Source organism: Amblyraja radiata, chromosome 35 (genome assembly GCF_010909765.2).
Source record: "Amblyraja radiata isolate CabotCenter1 chromosome 35, sAmbRad1.1.pri, whole genome shotgun sequence".
NCBI lineage: Eukaryota > Metazoa > Chordata > Chondrichthyes > Rajiformes > Rajidae > Amblyraja > Amblyraja radiata.
Window position 1 is genome coordinate 1,382,873 of NC_045990.1, and position 26,307 is coordinate 1,409,179.

The 26,307-nt window shown below is 44.4% G+C and overlaps 1 protein-coding gene across 2 annotated transcripts in view; it reads right to left on the reverse strand.

The window, feature by feature from the left end:
• The window catches only part of LOC116966080 (cAMP-dependent protein kinase catalytic subunit alpha-like), a 107,053-nt gene that overhangs the window by 69,838 nt on the left and 10,908 nt on the right, over positions 1-26,307 (reverse strand). Inside the window, exon 1 of one of the 2 annotated variants that reach the window (XM_033012234.1) lies at positions 4,124-4,899. The exons of the other annotated variant lie outside the window; for it this stretch is intronic. Within the exon in view, the coding sequence (XP_032868125.1) occupies positions 4,124-4,328 (205 nt within the window). The 5' untranslated portion in view covers positions 4,329-4,899. Of the gene's footprint in view, positions 1-4,123; positions 4,900-26,307 lie in introns of those variants that run through there. 2 annotated transcript variants of the gene reach the window in all.

The following is a 26,307-nucleotide window of genomic DNA, read 5'->3' on the forward strand; positions in this document are numbered from 1 at the left end:
ATTGCCATAGAGGGAGTGCAGAGAAGGTTCACCAGACTGATTCCTGGGATGTCGGGACTGTCTTATGAAGAAAGACTGGATAGACTTGGTTTATACTCTCTAGAATTTAGGAGATTGAGAGGGGATCTTATAGAAACTTACAAAATTCTTAAGGGGTTGGACAGGCTAGATGCAGGAAGATTGCTCCCGATGTTGGGGAAGTCCAGGACAAGGGGTCACAGCTTAAGGATAAGGGGGAAATCCTTTAAAACCGAGATGAGAAGAACTTTTTTCACACAGAGAGTGGTGAATCTCTGGAACTCCCTGCCACAGAGGGTAGTCGAGGCCAGTTCATTGGCTATATTTAAGAGGGAGTTAGATGTGGCCCTTGTGGCTAAGGGGATCAGAGGGTATGGAGAGAAGGCAGGTACAGGATACTGAGTTGGATGATCAGCCATGATCATATTGAATGGCGGTGCAGGCTCGAAGGGCCGAATGGCCTACTCCTGCACCTAATTTCTATGTTTCTATGTTTTCTAAAAGCTTAAAATGCATGCTTTATTGGCACTAAAACTGTGTTGTGGGCCATCTTATTGCTGTTTGTGAAAGTTGCACATAGTTAGAGATTTTCAATTGTGAGATTTAAAGTGCAGTAAGGTTGCAGGCTTCCTTGTGTAATGCAGCACTGTGTAAGTTTCAGAGCAGTGTACCCTATTGATCTTTTACAAGTTTTTGCAGATTACAGCATTTAGTCATGCAGGTGCAATCTCAGCAACCAGCTCTAAGGAGTCAAAATATAATAACATCAGCAAAAATCTCCAGCTAAAAGGGAGTGGTTGGGGAGAGAGAGAATGGGCCACTAGGGGATCGGGAGGCTCAGCTGTTGAAGAACTGTGTCAGCAGGAAATAGTCTTTCTGCCAGCAACCAGAGAGACTCCAGATCTACAGTCAGGCATCCCTGGCAGGAGTAGCTGAAAGATATCTGTAAAGACTAATATGACTGGAGTGTGTTCATTAATACCCAAACTGGCCCCTCTGTCCCTTCAGTTTACAAAATAAGTCTCTTCTTGAGTTTAAGTCTTGGGTGACCTCTTTAATGGAGCAGTGAACAGTGAATGCCAAGATGTGGAAAGGAACATCATTAGATACCTTGAATAATCCTAACACCAAAGGCGTACAGGTCTGTAGGTTACTTGGCTTGGTATAAATGTAAATTGTCCCTAGTGTGTGTAGGATAGTGATAATGTGTAGGGATTGCTGGTCGGTGTGGACTTGATGTGCCTCAGGACCTGTTTCCGCGCTGTATCTCTAAACCTAGCTGAACAAAGAAGCAGGGGTAGCCTTGATATTCATGGGCAAAGCAGTTCAGGCATATGGAACCTAGGTTTGAGGTTACAGCATAAACTGATCTCAGTGACAACAAAGAGTGCAGTTTGAGTGCTAACTAGAATACTGTCAAGAGGCAGAAAAAAAAGACAAGTAAACTAGATTAGCACAAACAGTATGCTCGTGACAAACGTTGTATGCTGCAGTGCTATTGATGTTAATTGGGGAAGTTCTTTTGGAAAAGAAAATCCCTTGAACATGGCCGGAGTTGAATTTCCCCATGGGTGTAGGACACCTGAGGGTGAGCATAACCTTTCTCTACTCCAGCTTTAGCCAATTTTCACTCAACGACACATTTCTTGTTAGGCTTGTGTGAAAGAATGTCAAGGTCAAACACTGACAAGCAATCAGCAGCACACAGAAGCTGTGCGTGATAAGAAATGTTCACAATGATGTCCCCCTCTACATTTGAACCTGTGCATACAAGGCATCATTTCTGAAGATAACAGAAAAAACTTGCAAATGTATTAATCAGTGAAGAATTGTAGATTTCACATAAGTGAAATGTGGGGGATTTGAAATTAGTTACTTAACACAAAGAAACATGGTGATGCATTTGGGAGGAAGCACTATGCCATACAGCATGGAAAAGCATTTTGACCCACTGAGTATGTGTCAACCATTAAGCAATCATCCATCTATCTATACTAATCCTACATAAACCCTATTTTATCCACCATCCACCCCCATGTTATCCTCCATACATGTTCATTTTATCCTCCCTCTCCCCATGTTCTGCCACAACATGGCACCAAGGGCAATTTACATTGACCTATACCAATCCACATGCCTTTGAGATGCGAGTGGAAATCCACATTGTCGCATGCAAACTTCACGCAAACAGCACAGGAGGTCAGAGTTGAATCCAGGTCACTGGAGCTGTGAGTCAGCAGCGCTGTTAGCTGCGCCACTGTGTCACCCATGAGAACACGCATTATGAAAAGGAATTTGCAAGAGCAAAGAGACATAGGGTGGGGAAGAGGAGAAATATGCAAAAATCTTTGAAGGTGCTGAACAAATTGATTAAGCTAAGGAAGGGCTTGGAAGGAGTTGTATGGAAAGAGTTTCACTGCAGGGTAGTTAATTTCAGGGGGCCTTCAGGGGCAACCGCCAATGAAGCAAATACAATTGCGACTTGCAAAAGACATTTGGACAGATATGGATTGAAAGGGTTTAGAGGATATGGGCCACATACAGGTAAATGTGATCAGCTCTGAATGCCAACTTGGTCGGGTTTGACAAGTTGGGCCAAAGGGCCTGTTTCCATGTTGCATAGCTCTACGACTTTTTAGTTTAAATAACATGGCTTGTTATGATTTAAAATGCATTTTGAGAAAGGATGGTGCAAAGAGATTGTTTAGTAAATTCTGAAAAATAAACTGGATATACAATTGTAAGGGAAATCATTCAATGATTGATAGATAGATACAGCATGGAAATAGACCCTGTGGCCCATTGAGTCCACACCGATCACCAATTACCTATTCACGGCAATTCTATGTTATCCCACTTTCTCCTCCGCTCCCTACACACTTGGGACAACTTTACAAAGGCTAATTAGCCTAGATGTGGCCCTTGTGGCTAAAGGGATCAGGGGATATGGAGAGAAGGCAGGTACAGGATACTGAGTTGGATGAACAGCCATGATCATATTGAATGGCGGTGCAGGCTCGAAGGGCCGAATGGCCTACTCCTGCACCTATTTTCTATGTTTCTATATTTTACAACCTATACATCTTTTGGGATGCAGGAGAAAACCGGAGTACACGTAGAAAACGCATGTGGTCACTGGGAGAACGTGCAAACTCTAGAAAGACAGCACCCGATGTCGGGTTTGAACCAGGATCCCTGGCTCTGTGAGGCAGTAGCTTTATCAGCTGCACCACTACGCCATCCATATGGTAAAAGAGATAACATAAACGGAATAGATCAAATGGCCTTGTTTTTTTCTGGACGATTCTATGATTTTCAATGCAGATAATCAATGTCAGCATCAAATATTGCCAAGGTCAAAGGAATATTCAGGGAGAGTGAAACACCCACTCCTCTATCATAACCACAGGGGAACTCCACCTATTTCCCCAGAAGCAGTTCTGTGCTTGGAGCCAAACGGCAAGATAAACTAGTTTGATATTGCACAAAGTAAATTTATAGGAGCCTTGGTCATAGCAAGCACAGGGATTTGCACACCATTATTTGCGATGAATTAAAACCCAGGGCCGAGGGACAAAGACCAAAATGCGTTATCGCATTCTAATGCATTTTTAAATGAAACCAAGATGACAATTTATTTGCATTTTGCTTTACTTACAGGGAGCAGCAGAGTAACCTGGGAAACGTACTGCTGCACTAAATTCAACATGGCCTTTTCATTGACAATGCTGAAATATAAATGCTACCCAGCGCAGGCGGCTCAGTTCTAACACATATTCAAATGAGAACATGCCCTGTGATAAACTGGTCGGATTCTCTGCACAAACAGCTGCAGCACCTGCACTTGGACATGAAGCGCAACGATGCCTGAGCTTCCTATCAAAGCAAAGCATATATTAAATTAAGCAAACAGCTTTTCACCATGTTCCTAATTCAGTCATTTCATTGCAGCCCAACCCCTCCAGCTATGAGCAAATATTCAAATGCACGATAATTACAAAAATGATACCAATTTAAGCATTTAATTAACAGTAGCCTGGGAATTCAATCAAATATTAAATTGAACACAAAAATAAAGGAAAGCTTTTAATATAGAGACACTCACTGTGCAAGTTCCAGGCTGAGCAGTGTTCTGACTCCTGCCTGGTGTCACTTTCGGAAGCTGTTGTCTCAAAGTCCTGTGAAGACCCCCTTGTACTCCTGTTAAAGAGCCTTATGGCCAAGTTCTCAAGTTTTTGGAAAGCAGAGGACATTTTTGACCCTTTGCGATCAGCAGCTCGTTGACAAGTCACCTCTGAACATTGATTCATGATTTTAAAAAACAGATCCGTAAGATTCTTCTTGCTTTTCCTCGTGTCATCAACATTCACAGCAGAGAGAAAAGGAGCTAATTTTAACAGCAAGACTCAACCAACATCCTGGCTTCACTCAGCAAATGCAACTAACGCACAGGCTGGCCAAGCAGTCTGCAGTAAACCGCACACCTTCCTGATCATACACATTAAAGAGCAGCAGCCCACAGCAGCCCTGATACTGATACATACTGCTTCCAGCTGGTTACTTAAAGACACCAAGAACAAAAAAAAACTTTCTTCTGGCTTCAGGCCAACGATGTGATAGATTTAGGCAAATTGTTCACAGTAAACCTTTGGAAATTCAGGCAGAACATGTTCAGAGCAATGCTTCTACCACCTGCTTTGCGTGCTTACCAAAGCAACTGTGAGGCTGCAGACAGCAAAGCTTGTAATATGAGTCGGAAGGCACACTTTGCAGAGATTACCAAACATGTCAATCACATTTGGTACACACCTTTCAAACATATTTATTCATACTTTTAAGTATCGATTGCCACCAACAATCCCTCCCCTCTCCAAACACCCGCCACAATCAGTACTTCAGTTCAATAACCCAAAAGGTTAAGTGGCAGTGCAGTATAGTAAACTGGCAAGAAGGCAGAGGAAAAGACTTGGGAGCTTGTATCGCTGAAAACAAGCAAACAATGACGAGACCAACTTTCTCAGTACCAGCAGCTGTTGACTTCCATCATGAAACAAGACCATTTTGAGATTATTTGCTATTTCTCTGACATATGTAATGAACCAGCAATCACAAGAACAAGAGCCACTTATCATCACTCATAGGTAGAGATAATATTCATAAAAGCAATGATAATGAGGATGACTAATTTCTAATTTCGCACAAAGGAATCTATTTTGGGCGGGTAGTGTAGTTGTAGTGTTTATAAGCACTAGACACTATATTTTTTTGTGTGGATTACCTGCCCTTTGTTCTACATGAACAGACCATCCAACCCTGATGGAGGACAATTGATAGTAAACCAGACCAGGGAAGGGATGTAGAGGGGGATAGGGATTAGTAACAGGTCTTACCATAAAGTAGATCAAGGGAAAACAAGCAGAGCAGAAACACAAACAGAATGCAGGGGAAAATAATAATTTACTACATTTTATTTGTGCCTATCCCCAATATTTTGGAACACAACTTTTCGACTAGAAAGAAAAAGACTCAAGGTGTTGGAGTAATCCACGGGTCAGCAAGCATTTCTGGAGAACGTGGATAAGAGACGTTGCATATTGGGACACTTCGGCAGACTGATGGTGCAGTGCAGTTGAGGAGAGGGGTGGGTGGGAGGAAAGAAAGCTGGAAGAGAGGAGTGGCGGGGCATCTTGTTTATTCATTTTTCAGAATCTGGTCAAGGTATGCAGTTATTACCAATCCTTAATGGTACTTACAAGGATGGTGGTTGGCTGCCTTCTTGGACAGCTACAATCCTGCAGGTGAAGTTGCTCCCAGGGGGTGATTGGGGAGTTGTTGGGCAGAGTTTCAGGATGTAGACCCAGCATCAATAAAAAATGTTTACAATTCCAAGCCAGGATGGTGTGCAACCTGGTGGTGGTATTCCCATGCATCTGCTGCCCTTGTCCCTCCTTGGTGTTGAGGTCACAGGTTTAAAGAATTGCTGTAGGAATATCTTAACGGATAATGCATGCAGTCGTGTGATTATTTTTTAGCATAAATGCTGAGACTGCTAAGGAACACAGGCACCTCCATTTATATCTGTCTGCAATCATGCCATTTTAGAGATGGTGAGAAAAGATGGTGTTCATTTAAAAAGAAACACATTCACAGCAAATAAGGGCCAACGTAGAACAGCTCAGCGCAGGAACTGGCCCTGCAGCCCACAGTGTCAGTAACATGAATATTTCTCATAATAAGGGAGAAAGAAATAACTGGGGGGAAATTATGAAGACAATCAGTTAGAGACAAAAGAGACTGCACCCAGAGGAAGGATCTCCATCTGAAACGTTGACTGTCCATTTTCTTCAAGGATGCTACCTGGCCCGTCTATTTAGTCTAGCAGTTTTTTTTTTGTTGCTGTAAGGAGTCAGATATTTGAAATCTAATTTCATTGCCCAAAGTACAGGTACTCCGTTATCTTTTTCTTTGTCAGTTATTATGACAGAAAATGGACATTTGTCGATGTGGTCCATGCTGGCTTCTCTGATGGTCCAATTTCCCGCTTATATCCAAGTCAGGAGAGTCAAGAGCAAAGATTATAGAGGAGCTGGTCAAGAGTGTTTTATTGTTATATGTCCCAGATACAACAATTAAATTGTTACTTGTAGCAACACAACATAATAGGTCACTCCCAAAATTATTCTCTCTCACATCTTGCACATCAGCGCTTTGGTTCATTTACCACTTTGCTACAAAAAGGGGAATTTACAACAGGCAGTTAACCTTCTAGCATATCCTTGGGATGCAAAATAAAACCAGTTGGAAACACATACAGTCACAGGGGGAATGTGCAAACTCCACAGAAACAGCAGCAGATATCAGGAATGAATGTGGGTCTCTGGAGCTGAGAGGCAGCAGCACTAACTGCTGTGGAGTTGTTCCACCCTTATTTATTTTAACATTTTTTTAAAGTAATATTTTCTTGGAAACAAAGGACAATTAAAAAGATTAGAAGTTCCACGAGTTCATATTTTTTGCTGCTGCCTGCTTTCAGTACTAGTGCTTTAAAAAAAATCCCACCGAGAAAGTGTTCATATTATTCACAAGAAATATGATGTTGGAAAGGAATTATCCAAAATTAACAAAGAGCCATTTCTTAATTTTCCTCATCAGGGTAATTATATATATGTTTATCCCATCCAAAAGAGAATCAAGTATTTTATTGTCATATGTACCAAAGCGGGAGAATGAGATTCTTACTTGGAGTAGCACAATGGGTTTATAAACACAATACTCAATTGACAATATAATAATGTTAATAAATATAATGATGACAATTTAAAAAATCAATAAATTCAAAAACTCACTATAGTGCAAAAACAAGACAAAGTTCCTAATGCAACCAAAGCAGATTGCAGTTCAGATGTTTAGTTGGAGTTTGCATTGTTCAATTGCTGCATGGTTGTTGGGAAGAAACTGTTGCTGAACCTGGACGTTACAGTTTTCAGTGAATTTAAAGATGGAGTTGGAGCTGTGACCGGCTACAAAATCAAGGGTGGATGGCTCGAATGTAATCATGTATTGTCTTTCCGCTGGCTGGTAGCACGCAACAAAAGCTTTTCACTGTACCTCGGTACACATGACAATAAACTAAACTGATGGGTGTAGGATTAGTAGAGCAGGGGTCTGAGCACGTAGCCTTGAGATGCCCCTTGCGATGATTGTTATCGATGAGGAAGTGTTGCTACTAATTCCTACTGATTGTGTTCTATTGACGAAGAACCTATGCAAGGGTTTTAATTTCAAAAACATGTAGAAACAGATAGAGAAAAAAATTATCGCCACCTAATGTGGAACTTGAAAAGAAATTGTCAGCTAAGAGCTGCAAGAATATGAGCTGTCAATTCACGCTGAATATTGTTTCGACTTCACTTAATGTGAACACATGGCAGTAAATGAAAAAAATAAGGATCACAATCCATTCCTCATGGTAACTTTGGCACTGAAATAAGGATCAACATTTGCTCCTCACTGGCCTCCCACACATTGCATTGGGTATTTTTACTCAAAAATTGGTTGTTGAAATTTTTCTGAACACTATTGTAGTATTGGAGATTGGCTATATTAACAATCCAGCAATGTTCCTAAATAAGGGCAATAAGGAATTATAGCCATGGAGGAGAAAAGGCACCAACGGACTCGATGATTCTGCCATAAAATTAAGGGATGTACCGTGTCAGAGGCGAAATGGAAAGGCTCATCAGACAGGGTCACCTCACAGGCAAGCTGGTTGGGCCTGTGTTCATTGGGGATTTGAAGGACGAGAGAATGGTCTTACTGAAACACAGAATATTCCGTGGGGAGATGAGGTATTATAGAGGAAGGAGGTTTTCAGTTTTACTCTGCCAGCCATACACTTGAACACATCCATAACTCTCCTGGCCAATTTTAACTGAAAGCAAATTATATTCACACATCACCCACTGACCCGCTTGAGTTATCCGTACTGACCTGCATTGACTCCCATGCCAACATCATTCTCAATTATTTTAATTCGCATTTTGCTAGAACAACACTTAAAAGACATTTGGACGGGTACATGGATAGGAAAGGGATACGGGTCAAATGCAGGTAGGTGGGACTAATGTAGGTGTGGGACATCTTAGGCGGCATGGGCAAGTTGTGCCAAGGGCGTTTCCATGCTGTATGACTCCATTTCACTCTCAAAATCTTTTTACAGCCCTCTTGTCCCATAATATTATGATTCTGTCATTCCTGGTAGACCTGGCTGGTGGGTTGCTAGAACAATGTAAACTGCTTCCAGTAAGTGGTCAAGTGGTAAATCTTGGAGGAGATGATGGGAATGTGGGGAGAATATAAAATGGGATTCATGTAGAATTGGTGTAAATAGTTGCTTCATGTTAGTGCCCTCTAGTGCCCTCTGGTGTTCCTCAGCTTCTATACAATGACTATTTCCATTACCCGATCACTGGAGCGCATGTCTTCAACTTCCAAGGCAATAAAACCTGTGATTCCCTCCATTAACCACTCCAGCCCATCATCCGTTAATATATATACTTCTAAAAATCTCTAGGTTGTTGTATATGAGCCTTTGTTTAATAATGCCTCCATGGGATGGCTCACTAAATTAACAATGTGCTCTGCAAGCAATACAAACTATTAGTATTGTTGTGTCAGCTAGACATGGAAGACACATAGTGTAAGTTATTTGGGCAAATCCTCCAAAATTATGGAAGAAATTGAATAAGCACATGGATATCTTAAAAGACAAATTTGCTGGCTGCAACGGAAAAAACCCCCCCCCAATCCACATCAAGAATCAAACCCGTCTGGCCTGTGGACTTGGACATCACACAACGGTGTGAACAGGAAAGGCTGAGACGGAGATAACGAGATTCTCTTGGATACACAAAGGGAGGAACCAAGCCTCAGCAGACGCTGGTAAACAGGCCAGCACAAGCACAATCACCATCGGGGATGATAACGATCAGGCTGAGGGATCATGACATCAGCAAACCCCTTATCATCGGAAGCCTATTGTTCATGCCAGATCGAAACTGGGCAACATCAAAAGAACCCCTTCTATCCAGAGGACCACCTGGGGGTTTCAAAGGAAGCTCAGGTATAAAAGCCGAAGTCAAGCCAGAACTCTCTCTCTCTTCCTGCTCTTCCTGCTCTGCTGGACAGCTCGTGGGCCTGCATCGACTTCGCTGTGAGTATCCTGGTGACCTGGTGAATTTCCCGAAATAGGAGGTTGAGGGGAGAAAGGTCAAGGGGGAGTATGCTTGCAAGTAACTTGTGTTAAAGTAAGTTTTACGACGTGCCCGATAGTTTTCGTCCATAGTTTTAGTTTAAAGCATAAGTTTAGCCACGCATTGTGTAGTGTTGGTGAGATTCGATTTCTCATTGTTTAATAAAGCCTGTAAATTTTAGACTTGCTTTGAGTCCATCTTGGTTTCTGTTTTCTCTCATCGGCACACTCTGGTCAATTCAACCTTTTATCATATCCCACCATAATTCCGAGGTCTAGAACCTAGGGGAATCCTTTTGTGGAGTAAAGGGAAAAACAAAACCCCTACAGAATGGCGACCATGGCAGGACCTCGGTGGTTTGGGATATGTGATTTGTCAGAGGGGGTGAGAGAACGTAGCAAGATGGAGGAGAGAATCTCCTCTTATCTGTTTAAAAAGATCAATCTCACCAAACAATGGGTGATAGCACTGTTGAGAGCAGAGCAGCCTGCAGTAGCTGCAGCTCAATGGACGGAAAGCAAACTGTATAATAAAGGGCAGGAAAAGGCAGTTTGGCTAGCGTGCCTATCACAGCAGGTAGCCAATATGCAGAGACAGATAGATAGACTGGAAGAGCAACAGAGAGAAGCTAGGGCCAGCGCTGAAGAAAGCGCTAGAGAAGGGGAAGGGCTATCTGAGGAATGCAGTAAAGCCAGGCAGTGTATCTTGCAGGCGAGGGAGTCCCACAGAAATGCCCAGGAATTCCTCCAATGCCAGGTGGTAGAGGCAAAGGAGAGGGAAAGGAACGCCCAGGAACTCCTGGCTCAGAGTACACAGAAGTGCAGGGAGCTGGAGGGAAAGTTCCAGGATATACAAGCAGCATACAGGGTGGCCCGTAGCGAGCTAGGCAATAGTGATCACGGGCCTTGCCAGGCGAGGATAGCGCAGCTGGAGGAGACTCTGTCCAAGACTAGGGGACGGGTTCACCTGGTAGGACCAGGGGGGTCCCCCGGGGGCAGAGGGCTTCCCTCAGCAGATGATTCCCCAGTGGCAAAGGGGAATAGACCGCCTCCTGAGGCGCCGGGGATAGGTCCGGGTCGGCAGGTGGGGTTCGGGTTGTCCGGGGAGGGACAGGCCCAAGGAGGGGCGGGAGAGCACCCTCAGTTAGCGGCTTCCGCGCCATGTGTAGCACACCACGAGGTGGTGGGGTTACCGATCATGGTGGGAGAGCCAGGGGTAAAGGGGCAACAGCCCAGAGTAGGGCAGATGTGCCCGGCACGGCAAAGGAAATATGGTCCCCCGGTAGGGCAGGCAGATAGGGGGCCCATAGAGAGTGATATCATCATTCCCCATGGGGCACATGTGCTGAGGGGGATGGTGGCTCACTTTCCCAGGTTAACCAGGGCGGGAGACCCGTCATTGCATTTTATGGAGGTGCAGCAGGCAGCCGACATAAACGATTGCGATGAGGTAGAACGGGTAAAGCTGCTACTGATGACCCTAGATTCATACCTATGCAAGGCGGTGACCTCCAGGGAAGGGGGAAGACCTGAAACATGGGTAGCGGCACAGACAGCGGTTCTGGAGGCCATGGGGTTGAATCAGGGTAGTCCTTTCACCAGGGTGGGGGAGACGAAGCAGCAGGTAGCTGAGTCCCCGGACATGTTCGCAGACAGGCTGTGGGCAGTGTATGAGGGAGCGTGTGGGATGCCTTTAGATAGGCAGAATTTAGATGGGAGAACAGCTCACTGGCTGAAGTCTCTGGTGGCGAATTGCCTCCCGCGAGTTAGGGCAAAGGCCGAGCACTGGTTCGACCCAGCTGACCCAAACCTTAACGAGGCGGAGGTGATCAGGAAGCTCACCCTTGCGTATCGCAATGGGGTGAGAAGTGAGGAGGAGCCCTTTAAGGGCAAGGTGCACGAAATAGTACCGGCACCCCCCAAAAGGAGGCAGTGGAAACAGGAAGGCAGCCAGACCTCTTCCGAGATGAGGCCGGTGTGCTACGGGTGTGGGAAGCCCGGGCACTACAAGAGGGAGTGCAGAAACCTAAGTAGAGCAGTGGGGGATAGGACCCCGGTAACAATAGATATAAAAGATCTAATTACCTATTTGCAGTCAAAGGCGGGAGGGTCCGGACAGGTAGCCATGGCAACAGGCCAGGGCGCGCCCGTATCCGCACCCCCGGCACCTTTATGACTGCCAGTGAAACAGCCCACATTCCTATGCCCGTTAGAGTGTGGCCCATGTGGGAGGCCCTGGGTCAAGATGGAGGTCCAGGATGTGGTCGGGAGTTATCTGCTGGACATTGGTGCTTCCAGTAGCATTGTCCACACGAACAACCCCCATACATCCCCTCCATCTAGTAGGGCACCCTATAGTCCACGAGGCGAGGGAAATCAGAGGGCGGATTGCTTGGCCAGGGAAGGAGCCAGGAGTGGGAAAGCATGGGACCCCTATGAGGAAGGACAGGTAGCTGCAGCCAGGGAGCAGCCTCGTGAAAAGGAGAGTGCGGGAGTGGTTTTGGCACCGGACCTGACCATGGTCCAGGCACAAGACCCCATTTTAAAGGCTGCCTCAGCAGCCATTTGCAGGCAGGAGATGATAGAGGGACCGTATGGGGGTAAAGATCAAGAACAGACCCGGGTTGATGTGGAAACCGTAGGGGAGCCAGGCGAGTCCACAGGTAGTCAGCCTGAAGTAGCCGGCTGTGTTCCAGGGCGAGGACTGGAATCAGTGGAGAAGGAGGCTGACTCCAGCCCTCCGCAGGCAGGTACCGTAGACTGCCTAAGAGAGGCAGAACTAGCAGAAGCAGAGGAGATGGAGGTATCACCTCTGGTGTGGGAACCCCCGGTCAGACGTAGGAGTGACAGGGTCCCTAAACCCCCAGTAAGGTGGTCCCCATCCCTAATTAAACCTAGGGCTGGGGCCGGCCACAGGAGGGCCGGGAAGGAGAGTGGCCGAAACAGGGCACTACGGAGTGCGGCTGGAGGGAGCCCAGTCTCCACAGGGAACGTAGGGGTAACTCAAAACCCCGTAGTGCAAAGGGAGGTGAGGGGCAGTCAGGCCCCTCGACAGGAGGAGTTCTGGCCTGCACGGGAGGGCCCACCAGAGGGGTGGCCCCAGCGTGACGGGGACCAGTTATGAGTTGGCCACCCGGAGACGGGTGGCGTTGTATATAGCATTGGTTTGTGTGTAAGTAGATGTAGTGTTTGGTAATTAGATATAAGGTTTTGTATAGCTACAGGGGAGTACAGGGACAGACAGTACGGGATCGAAGGGATGTGCTGTGGAAAAGTGGACCATAACAGACAAAACAAAACCCCAAATGCCATTTTAGGCGGATAGCTTTGTGGAGGCAAGGAGGTGTTTTGCTTTGTTTTCCAGATAAGTAGCCCTGCCGTATGGATGATGGCAATGATGTGCCTCCGGATGTGCGTGGCGCGTCGTGGGGACACGGAGGAGTCCATCGTATTTAACTGAAGTGCGGTTACCCGCATGGTGCCCCCGCGAGACGGAATTAAAAGACATGTTCCAGAAATTCCACAACCTGGATTTTGGGGAAATAGACATAGAAGAGATGTACCGCGGGGGAGGGGATTTCACTTTGGGGTCCGGCAGGCAAAGACGAGGGGTGGTTAATGACGGGTTTACAGCATTTAACACGGGGACATCTATTATTAATAGCATGGACAACGTAGAACTGGCCTTGCAGATCAATCAGTTGAAGGGCCAGTTAAGAAAGGTTCTGGGGGAGGAAAATGCGGTGGTAGGATCGGGACTACACGAAGAGGTGGCAATGACTCTACATCTAAAAGAAATCATAGCACAATTGGAGACACATGCAAAAACGATAAACGCTTTGATTAAAGAGGACCGGAATGCGTCCGATCAGGCTGCACAGAATGAGGTGTGTGGGCTGTATGGTGCGTGGTTGTTGGGGGAGGGGAGGAGCAACCTGGAAGACCTGAGGCAAGGTCGGGTCCCCTCCTGGATAAGCAACCAGCACCTAGCAGCGCTACACCCTTATAACAGCACTTTGAGTCCTTGTCAGCTTCGTGTGGCCTCCGAGGCCTACCCGGTACCGGTGGATTGCGGAAAATCCAATCACACCATAATGGGAGTGGTCGTACGAATCCCGGTAATGGGAACCTCGGCACGACCAGCTCCTCTGTACCGAGTGGAGAACGTGGGAGTTGTTCGTGGGGGGGTGCATATTCGCTACGGGAAGGTCTCGCCCTATGTCATAGTGAGGGAGCAAGCTGTGACAGGCATTGACCTTTTGGGTTGTCGGAGCCGGGGAGCACAGGTAATCCTGTGTCCCCAGCACATGGGCGCTGAGGCTAGGCCTCAGTGTGGGTTCAGGACTGTTGGGGCACAGCCTATAAACTGCACCATGGAGGCGATGGCGGCAGACCATGTCCCTCCACAGGTGGCGTATATAGGCAGTGGGACGTACTGTGTCACCACAAGTGCCCAGCGGTATCAGCACGGATCACAGCTGTGGTGCCCGATACCGCACAGCAGCTTCTGCTTTAAACCCAGGGCAGAAGTCCATGTGGCACAGCAGCGAATATTACTCATCCCGGAACCTTCTTCGGTTCACCTCTCGGTACGAGAAAATGTAACTGACTTATTTAATTATGTTGCCCATTTTGGGTATGATATTCCCCCAGTGAACGAAAAATTAAAAGAGTTGCTGGTGGCGGTCGAGTTGTCGCACAAACACTTCTTCTCCCTGGAACAAAAGACTCTGGATATCGCCAGGGAGATCGAAGAGATCAAGTCTCCAAGTTGGTGGGACCTGGAGTCCTGGATCATTGTACCAGCATGGGTCCGCATCGTGTCCCATGTTCTGATCATCTGCCAGATGATAATTGTGGTGTATTTGCTATGCATTAATTGCAAATTTAAAAGGCGGAGGAGGATGGCCAAATTACAACAGCTGGTAAATCGAGCCGCCCGACGTCACCATAACGACACCCCATCACTGTAAAATGTCTGTACTCTAGTGCAATAGTTTTTGTACATAAGTTGTAATCCCTGCATTTTCAGGGAATGGTCGTGAGGGTACTGTATGGTTTGTGGGATTGATGTAAAGTAAAATGTGTATAGTGTAAGTTAATGTGCTTCGAGGGCCTAGTTTAGCGATTAAGGGGGCTTTCGGGGTACATAATTTCACCTTCTCACCAGGAGTGTTTACAGCTCTTGAGGCTGGAGGATTGCCCACTAACTTTGTCAATCGACACGGTCCGTGCGAGCCTGGACGTGTCGTAGGGGCATGTAAGTTATTTGGGCAAATCCTCCAAAATTATGGAAGAAATTGAATAAGCACATGGATATCTTAAAAGACAAATTTGCTGGCTGCAACGGAAAAAACCCCCCCCCAATCCACATCAAGAATCAAACCCGTCTGGCCTGTGGACTTGGACATCACACAACGGTGTGAACAGGAAAGGCTGAGACGGAGATAACGAGATTCTCTTGGATACACAAAGGGAGGAACCAAGCCTCAGCAGACGCTGGTAAACAGGCCAGCACAAGCACAATCACCATCGGGGATGATAACGATCAGGCTGAGGGATCATGACATCAGCAAACCCCTTATCATCGGAAGCCTATTGTTCATGCCAGATCGAAACTGGGCAACATCAAAAGAACCCCTTCTATCCAGAGGACCACCTGGGGGTTTCAAAGGAAGCTCAGGTATAAAAGCCGAAGTCAAGCCAGAACTCTCTCTCTCTTCCTGCTCTTCCTGCTCTGCTGGACAGCTCGTGGGCCTGCATCGACTTCGCTGTGAGTATCCTGGTGACCTGGTGAATTTCCCGAAATAGGAGGTTGAGGGGAGAAAGGTCAAGGGGGAGTATGCTTGCAAGTAACTTGTGTTAAAGTAAGTTTTACGACGTGCCCGATAGTTTTCGTCCATAGTTTTAGTTTAAAGCATAAGTTTAGCCACGCATTGTGTAGTGTTGGTGAGATTCGATTTCTCATTGTTTAATAAAGCCTGTAAATTTTAGACTTGCTTTGAGTCCATCTTGGTTTCTGTTTTCTCTCATCGGCACACTCTGGTCAATTCAACCTTTTATCATATCCCACCATAATTCCGAGGTCTAGAACCTAGGGGAATCCTTTTGTGGAGTAAAGGGAAAAACAAAACCCCTACAATAGGTACTGATTGTGGGTGATCAGCCATGATAATATTGAATGGCAGTGCTGGCTCGAAGCTGCTACTCCTGCACCTATTCTCTATGTATCTACGCATAAGAATGGCAACACACCTGTCATACTTGAAATGAAACCAGGAAAGTGTTTGACCTACACTGAACTGCAAAGGTACGCAAGAATTCCCGTATGTGTCCAATTTTGACTTCATAGAGAAATCTCTTCTGAATTCTGTATCTCCTGGAACAACACATCAATGTAGTCACCAAATTATTCCATCTCATACAACGCAAGGGAAGAAGTTCATGACAAATTCAAATTTGGTCTACGGAGGAACCAAAAGCAGAATTCTCCATATGCTGCTTAGTCAGAAATAGAAGCAGAAGTACTTGAAATCTTCAAAGATAAGACCACATCCAACAATAGAACAAAAAAATCGGTGTCTTAAGATACTGATTCATAAGTTTGTCCGAGCTGCTTATTCACACTTAAAGTTGACTTGTGCGTTCCACGTTTTAAAAAGCTCTAAAAAGAAAAACATTTCAAATGTTCCACTTTCCCATTTAAATCATGATGCTGTCAGGCTTCCTTGTGTATCAGCATAGTGGATATTACTCAAAAGCTTTAATTCCATTTCTTGCAGCTGTAAACATATCCACGTCCTTAAAGACACAGGCACACGACAGCAGCAATGCACTTCCTGTTGCTGACGAATGGTGTTTACATGTAGATGGTTGCAGTAGTCTATTCCTGAAGGCATGTTCTCAGGGTTACTGACACAGATCTTGAGAGGCTGATGGATCATATTACCCACTGGATGGACGACCTCTGTCCCAGGCCAACCTACAGGAGGCAGGAGCAACAATGCCCGTATTGGTGACAACTGCTGACAAAGTGTGATCTAACAGATGATAAAGGTGAACCTTCACAAGATTTCTTCATTACACTCACACCCAGCTTAATGCTATCCTGCAGAAGGCCGATTCGTCGTAGCTCTCTTCATTTTCCAGTCCGAATACTAACTGGTATTCCAGTCCGAATACTCACTGTACCTCTCTGGCTCTGCTGAAAATCTGGCACGCACCCTTATTCTCTCTATTGCTATGCATTATTGTGCCAGGAACCTGGCACAAATCCTTGCCACCCACTTGGGCTCTGGCAACCGTAAATCATCCACGGCTCAATACAGTATGAGAGCAACAGTTTAGGTGGGCCAGAGCATGCGATGAGGGCACTCAGATGCTCACAGTTGCACATTTGCCAGTACGGTGAGTACAGGCCACTGCAGGGAACTGGCAGTACCTGCTCCATGACTTGACACACTGCCCAGCTCACTCCTCTCTTTGGCTGCAGAAGGCTTAAGGTCAGCAACCACCATAGTTACCACAGCAATCTGTGCTGGAGGGAGCTGCAGCTAAATAAAGATGGGGAGTCAGCAGGTTCCAGCACATGCATTAGGGAGGGGCTGATGACAGAGACATGGGCAGGCATGCCCGGGGTGCTAGAGCAATTGAGTTTGTCTAAGATTGTTGGGAAAGATCGAATTATATCTTAGGACCATCTCACTCATCAGTATAGGTGCCCCTACCGGAAAGCAGGGATTACAACAATAACCTGGAGGGTTCATTTCCAATTAAACTCAATTAATGAATCTTTCACACATCAGTAAGCTAGCCAGGTGCAATCAATAGCCTGTAGCACAGATATCATGAAGTTGCACTTGGACATGCACTCCAAAGAGCCACAAAGGTTGATGCATTGTAGCAAGTACACTTATCATTGCATCCATAACAACCCAACACATCATGTCAAGGGGACATCAGCACACCAATATATACATATAATCCAAAATAAACATTTTTAGCAGATTTGATTGTCCTACAGCAATCAGGCTGCATAAGGCTTCTTCATTGAGAACACTTAAGCAATGCAAGATCACAGATCTGTGATCAAAGCTCGTCATCTTCATCTTCGAGAGCTAAGGCTCCACTGAAAACCTTTCACCCTGCCAAACATGTCCAGTTGTGGCAGCCATTCCGATGACACAAGCATCAGAACAAGGTCATTTCTCTGACACATTTAGCAAACTGTACCTTTATAAATTGGCAGAGGTCATTATTTTCCAAAATTTCCCCAACAACAGCAGTGTACTGAAAGCACTTACACTGTAGTTCTCAGGCATGTGAGGGAATGGGACATATTAGTAGCAATTCTGACATTTATGAACCCCTGAAAATAGGCCTACAGCAAAGAGATGCCAGCAATGGCTTCTTTAAAAAGCATTCCTTTGCATTTCACACCATTTCTTCCCTTCCTCTTCCGTCTGCACTGCTTCCTCTGAATCCACAATGTGCACCTCTTCTAGTTTAGTTTATCGTTGTGTGTACCGAGATAAAGTGAAAGTCTAGATGGAGGGGCCACATGAGTGCCATGATCTGAAAACATTTGGGTAAACACTCAAAATGGTGGGAGTAGTTATCCAGGCCTCAGGTTGACCCCATGAGATGAAGAGGTATGTAAAGGAAGATACTACATTCTCTCAGGGGCAAGAGTAGAGCCTCACTTCCACATCAGGCAACAGCAATTGCTGAGAGAGCAGGCATCTGCTTCCAGGAACCAGAGCCAGTCCTCCAAAGCTCTGATAACCCTAAGACAGCAGTGGGCCAAGCCATCAGCAGCACCATCAAGGGCTAGATAGTCATCTTCAAGATCTATTTGCTGTTCTTGGCAGGGTCGTAGAGGGTACAGTATGTCACGTAAACTTCACACACAAAGGACCTTGCCTCCTCTAAAACTGCTGGGTCACAAAGGTTATGCCTGGTCCCCCAGACTGTTGGTCAATTATGAAGAAGGGTCTTGACCCGAAATGTCACCTACTCCTTTTCTCCAGAGGTGTTGTCTGACCCACTGAGTTACTCCAGCACTTTGTGTCTATCATCAAGGACAAGCTGATTGAAGAATCCTAAGAGGGCAGTTTTCCAGTGGTCAGATGTCAGCTATAGTTGTGAACTTTCAAAAAACCTGCAATCTAACATTTAGTTCCATTATTGTTTGTTGTTCATCCATTTGTGCTTATGATGCTGAAGCCATTTAACTTAACTGACTGCATGCTGTACATCATCCTGTTCTCTACCCTTCCTTATCAAACCAGCCACATGCATTAGGCTCTTGGAGTAACTGTTACTTCACAGTACAAGATGTGTCCTTATGAATGGATGCACCATGTGCATCATCAGTGTAACGTTTCATTCTTGTCTGATGTCGGTCCATTTTCTTTGTTACTACACCACGGAACACAGCACATTGGTGCGTCAGGTATTGCTAATGCCTCGCAGCTCCAGCAACCCAAGTTTAATCTTGACTTCCAATGTTGTTTGTGTGGAGTTTGCACGATCCCCTGTGGCTACGTGGGTTTCTTCTTAGATCTCAAAGATTTGCTGGGTGGTAGGTTAGCTGATTACTGAAAATGACATCTGGCGCAAGTTGGTGGTAGAAGATTTAGGGTGACGGCCATGTGAGAGGGTAGCAGTTAATCTCCCTGGCATATCTTATTGTCACATGTTAAGATTTCAGTACAGTGAAATGCCTTCTTTTGCATGCTATCCAAATTCAGATAAACCATGCATACAGTAGATACAATCAGTTCAAACTCAAGTACAATAGATTAACTTAATGGGAAGATACAGAGTGTAGAATATAGTACTCAGCATTGTAGTGCATCAGTTCCCTAAGAGGGGTGGGAGATTGCAACCTTCACGTGGTCCACCCTGTTTCAACAAATGCAATCAACCTGTCGTGCACAAACAGAAGATCAAACAGAACAAGTTGTCTTACAACTTTAGGCTGTGCACCCCGCCATACGCAAGAAGAAGACGTTCCCTAAGACAAAGTTCAATGTCCTCAATGGAGTTGAGGTTAATCAAACAGTTTATGGAAAGACCATTCAGAAACCTGATAACAAAGGGGAAGAATGATTAGGAATGTTGGAAATAACCAGTTCACGTGGGGGGATCCATGCAATCACAATGAGAACATGCAAACTACACAAAGGCAGCACCAGCGGTCAGGATCGAACTCGGGTTACAGCAGCTGCAACATTGCAGCATTAACTGTCGAACCGCTCTGCCACCTATTTCTCATCATCTCATGCTACTGTTCAAAGAGGAAGCCATTGAGCCTAATTAGGGCAATCCACGATGACACAAAATATGGTTAGCTGGAGTTTGCAAATTACTTTGAGGACTAAGGCAGCCTGTTATTATCAGGATCCCTCGAGGCATACTGATTTAATGCTGACAACAATAATAAACTTGTACAGATGGTTCAAAGCCTTATAATAGTAACTCAAAATGAAGGCAGGTTTTCCTCTAACATTCTGCAGCAATAGTGTGATGCCTTGAAACTATGATCCTCTAAGGAGAGGCCGGTGAACCTAGATGCCTTTGAAAATGTGCAGTTGATCTCAATGTTACAATAAGACTGCAAAATGTCAAACAGCGGGACAGCAGTCTATGCTTCATGCCATGTTGCTTAAGAAATGCCACTCAAAGATCACAGAAGGGTTCACACAGATTTCTCTCTTACACAATGGTTACACAAATCCACAGCAACTTCACAGGAACTGTAGGAGTTGAGAATGGCAGTCGAAACATATGACATTAGATCTATAATTGTAAATTATCATGACAAAATGTGCTATAGTGTTAGAGAGCTGGCTAACACTATACGACATGAACAAGATATAATGTGCAGCGACTGTCCATTTATTCCATTGAATACAGAGACCAAAGTCACAAGGCCACTTACAGAATAGCCCACTATTCTATATTGTTTTTCTGATTCTAAACATTCATCAGTGTTTTTGATTGTAAGTGGGTTAATGGGGTATTTAGTGAGTACAAAGTTTGCAAATGGGACGATCTGCTCGCCACAAGGGCATTCAACCTCCACGATAAATTCATGATTGTAATAGGCATTAGATTTGAAAAGTGACAGCGGTATGTGGACAATAGGACATAATTTTCACATTACCCCCCCCCCCAAGGGCTCACACCAATGACAAGTTGAATTTGCTCAACTACATCTTTATTCCTGGGTAAGTTCTAGTGAAATGTCTCACCGAAACCGAGAACTGGATTGGGAGATTCAGCCTTTACAATTATGGATCCAATGTCATAGATTTATGGGTGACAGGGCCTAACCCATGCTAAGCTAACTTTCTTGAAAATCATTATTAGTGGTGGTGTGGCTGTGTTGTAAAGCTGTAGTTATTGACTACATCATACTAAATACTGCTCCCACAATATTATATTGGTGTAACCTGGAAAAGATTCTAGAAGGAATTAGTATTGGTGTATTTTGGTCGCATGAATTGAGATACTGTAAAATTGTGAGTCTGAAGAAAGGTCTCGACCCGAAACATCACCTGTTCTTTTTCTTCAGAGATGCTGTCTGTCCCGCTGAGTTACTCCAACTTTTTGTGTCTATCTTTAGTCTAAAACTCTTTTTGCATGCTATCCAGTCAACTAAACCTTAGCTTATGAGAGTTCTGTTCAACAGTCTGATGACAGTGAGGAAGAAGCTGTTCCTGAATCTGGTGGTAGCTACTTTCACGATTTTTTAAATCTTCTGCCCAAATAAGTGAAGGGCGAAAAGGAATGATCGGAGTGTAAATGGTTCTTCATTATGTTGGCTGTTTTCCTGAGGCAGTGAAATGTAGATGGAGTCAATGGGGGGGGGGGGTGGAGAAGGAGGATCCTTTCTGTGATGGACTGGACTACATCCATAACTGCAATTTCTTGCACTCTTGGGCAGAGCTGTTGCCAAACCAAGCTGTGATATATCCCGACAAGAATCATTGGGGCCACACTAGATCTCCTTTGTCTTCTGAGGAAGTAGAAGCGTCGGTGTACTTTTTTTGCTGTGGTTGGATCAGGATAAATTGTTGGTGATATTTATGCCAAGTAACGTGAAAAATACGCCCATCTGCAGACAACACCATTGGGGCATGTACACCATTTACTTTCCTGAAATTAATAACTAGCTCCTTCATTTTGCTGACTTTAAGGAACAGGTTGTTGTCTTGACACCATGTTACTAAGCTCTCTATTTCCTTACTGTACTCCCATTTTGTCATAGTTTGAGATCTGGCCCACTATGGTGGTGTCGCCTGCAAATTTGTAATTGGAGTTAAGAGCAGGATTGGCCACACAATTATGAGTGTGTGAGAGAGTACAGTAAGGGGCATATAATGCATCTTAGCAGGACACAGGTGTTGAGAATTATCGTTGAACATTTTTTGTGGCCTATCCTTACTGATTCTAGGCTATGGGTGAGGATTTCAGAGGGGTGTGCTAACTCAGAGGTCCAGGAATTTGGAGTAAGCACTGGAAAGACCAAATGTAATGGATTTTATGATAACCTTTGTAAGATCAAATGCTGTCTCACTGAACATGCAGGAAATATGATGTAGGGCTTCTGTTGATCTAGAGGACTGTAAAGCTTCTCCCTTCATTCTTGCTCTTGCTGCATCTTTTCATGGCTGCCCAAGTGTGCATCTTCACCCTGTTGCCTTGCCTGCTTGTTCAGCCCTTGTTCCATCTTGGCCAGCAACAGACGAGTTTATATAATGGTCCAATTGTACAAGGACAGCACACAGTATGGCAGCTTGTCCGTTTTGAGTACTGTACTGCTCTGCCAAAGGCTGGGACATTTCCATTTTGAACAATCCAGTTGGGTTTATCCACCAACCAAATGGCAGTGGCTGTGATTGAGGCATTACTCATCTGGTGCATTTAGCCAGGGGAGTAGGGATTATCCTTGTTGTCCAAAATGCAGGTTTCAGGACAGGATGACATCCAACAAAAGGCAGCTGCAATTGACTAAAATGTTTAGGTGAGCTTGCAACATTGCTGGGATTGGCCACACAGAGAACATGGTCCCATGCTGTTATTTACTTTGAAGTCGGAAGATGCATTGACAATGGCTTAATAGAGCAAAGCCTATGGTGGCAGCAAATCACCATGTTTGATTTTGTGGCATGTGAAAACCTAAAATGGCCCGAGACTGCCAATGATTACTGCAAAGTGGCAAGTAGCAAATAGTGATATACAGCGTACATCAACAGCTGCACGCTGGGCATGAGCCCAAGACTAGAAGAGTGAGAGTGACCTTGACTGTGAGAGCCATGCAAGCTTATGCGTAATGATTTAGGTCAAATATAAATGAAGGCTAGCTCGTGGAAACACAGCCTCTGTGGAGATTACTTCTGAGAAGAGTGGATTCCAATGAAGCCTTGGTGAACAGGAAATTGGGTACAAAGCCCTTATATACCTCGTGTGGCATGGTGTTCAATGCCACCAGGGAAGCACTTTAGGTCATCCATAAAGAGATTAAGTCAACATGAACAGGCACTGAAGGTCACTTTCAGTTTGGTCAGTCTTTAGTGTGAGTAATGTGCATAGTAAGGGGCATGTTGGGCGCACAGTCATAAGATCACAAGTGATAGGAGCAGAATTAGGCCTGGTTGCGAATGCTGCTTTAATACGATTGACATTTATATATTATAAATGTTGTTTATAATATCACATCAGTCTGAAGAAGGGTGACGACCTGAAACGCCACCTATTTCCTTCGCTCCATAGATGCTGCCTCACCCGCTGAGTTTCTCCAGCATTTTTGTCTACCTTTATGTATTATTTGAACCTTTAGCTTTAATGAAAGCCGGAATATCTAAGTGAACAGTGGCAGTTATTTTTCATGACTAACAACTGTAAATCTTGTTGACATTCAGGCAAGTTTGACAATGGGGTAGAGTCCCACTATTACGTGGACAAGGCTAGCAGTGGACATTAAGGCAGTAAGAACTGTAAGATTCTGTCACTCCATTTGGATGCATTTTTTTCAACTGCAGAAGACCATTCTTTGGCACAGTGCAAACACATTTCTAGCTCCTGGATGCTTTGCAAAACTTGGCCCAGAGTGCAAATGCTGCCTGCCTTGCAGAGTGTTTGCAGCAAATTCAGATTTTGTTTCAGTCTAATAACTTGCAAACCGGTCATAAAGCTTAATACTCAATTTCCCACATTTGTTATGACAACACCAGGCTTCTGTCATTTTGCTTCTCCCTGTATCAATTCTTTTGATGCTATTATTTGACCAGCTCTTCTGTGCTCTGTTCACATAAGTAGCAATAGGTGAAAGTAGTACAAAAGTGCTGCCACTGGAGGAATAAACCATAGGGAACCAGTCTGACTTAATGCACCTGCCTGCAAATTCACTTAAAGCAAGAACTATCGGTGCACAACTGAAAATTACATGTTAGGGAAAATAGCATCCAGTTTTCAGGTCTCTGGATGCATAATATTTTTCTGAAAACATAAAACATTTGCTAAAGTAAATGGAGAAAAAGCACTAACATTAAAGCAGCAGTAATTCATACAGCTTTGCAGGATGTGTACTCTTCATCCAAACATACTATTTTCCGTTTAAGAGAGTGTGTGCGTGTGCATGAAAACAAAGAGAGAAATGTAAACTTTTCAGGTCATTGATCCAACATCAGATCTGTTATAAGAAACTATGTTGATTTTACTTTGTAATACAGGGTGGAGGGAAAATATATGCAATAGGGTGGAGACAAGGTTGTCCTGGTAATGTAACTACATTGCTGGCCAACAGTGAAAAGAAACATGCTGGCAGAAAATCAAACATAAACATTCTGGAAACACCCTGCAGATCAGGCAGCATCTGTGGAAATATAACAAATGAGTGAATGTTAGAGATGGATGGCCTTGTATCAGAATTGGCCAGGAAAAGCCATTTACCAGAAATTGTTGAGCTCAACACTGCAACATACCCATAGAGAAGACAAGGCGCTGAACTGTGTGGTTGCAGTCTTTGCTTCCTGGATAGCAATCACCATGCCATTTTTTTTCTCCTACTCCCAACCCATGGATAAATCAAAGTTTTTAATACCCCCCCCCCCTCCTCAATGCACTTTCTCCTTGATGTTCACCATCTGCCTGCCATTAAATATTTTATAACTAGAACTTGAGCTGATAATTGGTGCCTCACTCCCAAAATGTTTTGTTCTGATCCATGAGAATCTCACAGATAACAATAATACAAATGTGTTAAAAACTAGAAATGAGAAAAATCATTTGGATGAGCCAACCATTAAATAGAACATTTTGATTCATTGAGGGGAAATATTCTCTCCATCTTGCCCTGCCATTTTGCGAAGTTCTTATGAAATCCTTCTAGAATTGCAGCACTGTTCCTCAGTAGACCCCACCAAATATATGTACAGTTAATGCACTAGCTTTTCCAGATCAGAGTGTTCTACAAGTGCACACATGAAGAATATTGCCTAATCAAGAGTGCCCCAGAATGTGCCTAAAAATTATCCCGTTTCAGCATCACAGCCAAGTCCAATTCTACACTCTCTCAGGCAATCACACGTCCATATCACAGGAAAACAGTCGCAGAGAAAAGATAAAGGAAGCACCCTCCAACACATTTCCTTCTTCACACCTCATGGACTTATCCCTCCATAAGGAGAGCCTCCTCCTTCGATTAGCTGTAATAGTTAGTACGAGTAGGAATCGGGAGCCAAAAGCTTATATTTGCGTGCTGGTGATATTGGGATAAAGTTTAGCAAAATCAGGTAGAATTTGATGTGGCCAAACTCTATCTGTTAAATAGCCAAATCTATATTCATTATCATCTTTTAACCTAGCTCCAAACATCATCTGTCATGTTTACACAACTTCCTCCCTCCTAATATCTGCGCACTCCTGCTCCAAATTCACCTTATCTGTTTATCACATGCACTAAACCCTCAACTCAAACTTGTTGACTTTCTTTATATATAGCCTGCATGCGAGAAAAGCTGATGGTACAACATGACTTATGGGAGACACAAGCTTTGCTGACCATAAGATCACAAGGGGCAAAATATTACTTTAACAAACAAGTGTTAATGTGACAAGTGGAATGCAAAAAAGAGTCCACGGAATCTCTAAAATGGTAAATAAAAGTTGTTTTCCGACCTGGTTGCAGAAAGATATGGGGATGTAGTCAATTATCAAGATTAAGGAAGTCATCACATGAGTTATAACTAACAAGCAGAAGACCCACTGCATCCTACATTACTAGATTCAGTAACCTATCCCAACAGATTGCAACTTCCTGGAAAATATGCAAAAATAAAACTTGGACAATTCCTCTGACTCATCATTTAGGTAATCATAATTCAGCTTTGACAATTCTCTGTGGAATCTACCTTTATAGAGGTCTAAGACCATTTCCTCCCTAGACAATTAAAATATTCTTTAATTGAGGAATTTAGTAAATTAGGTTTGCCACTAACCACCTGGAACCGGATTCTCTGGAAAGTCTT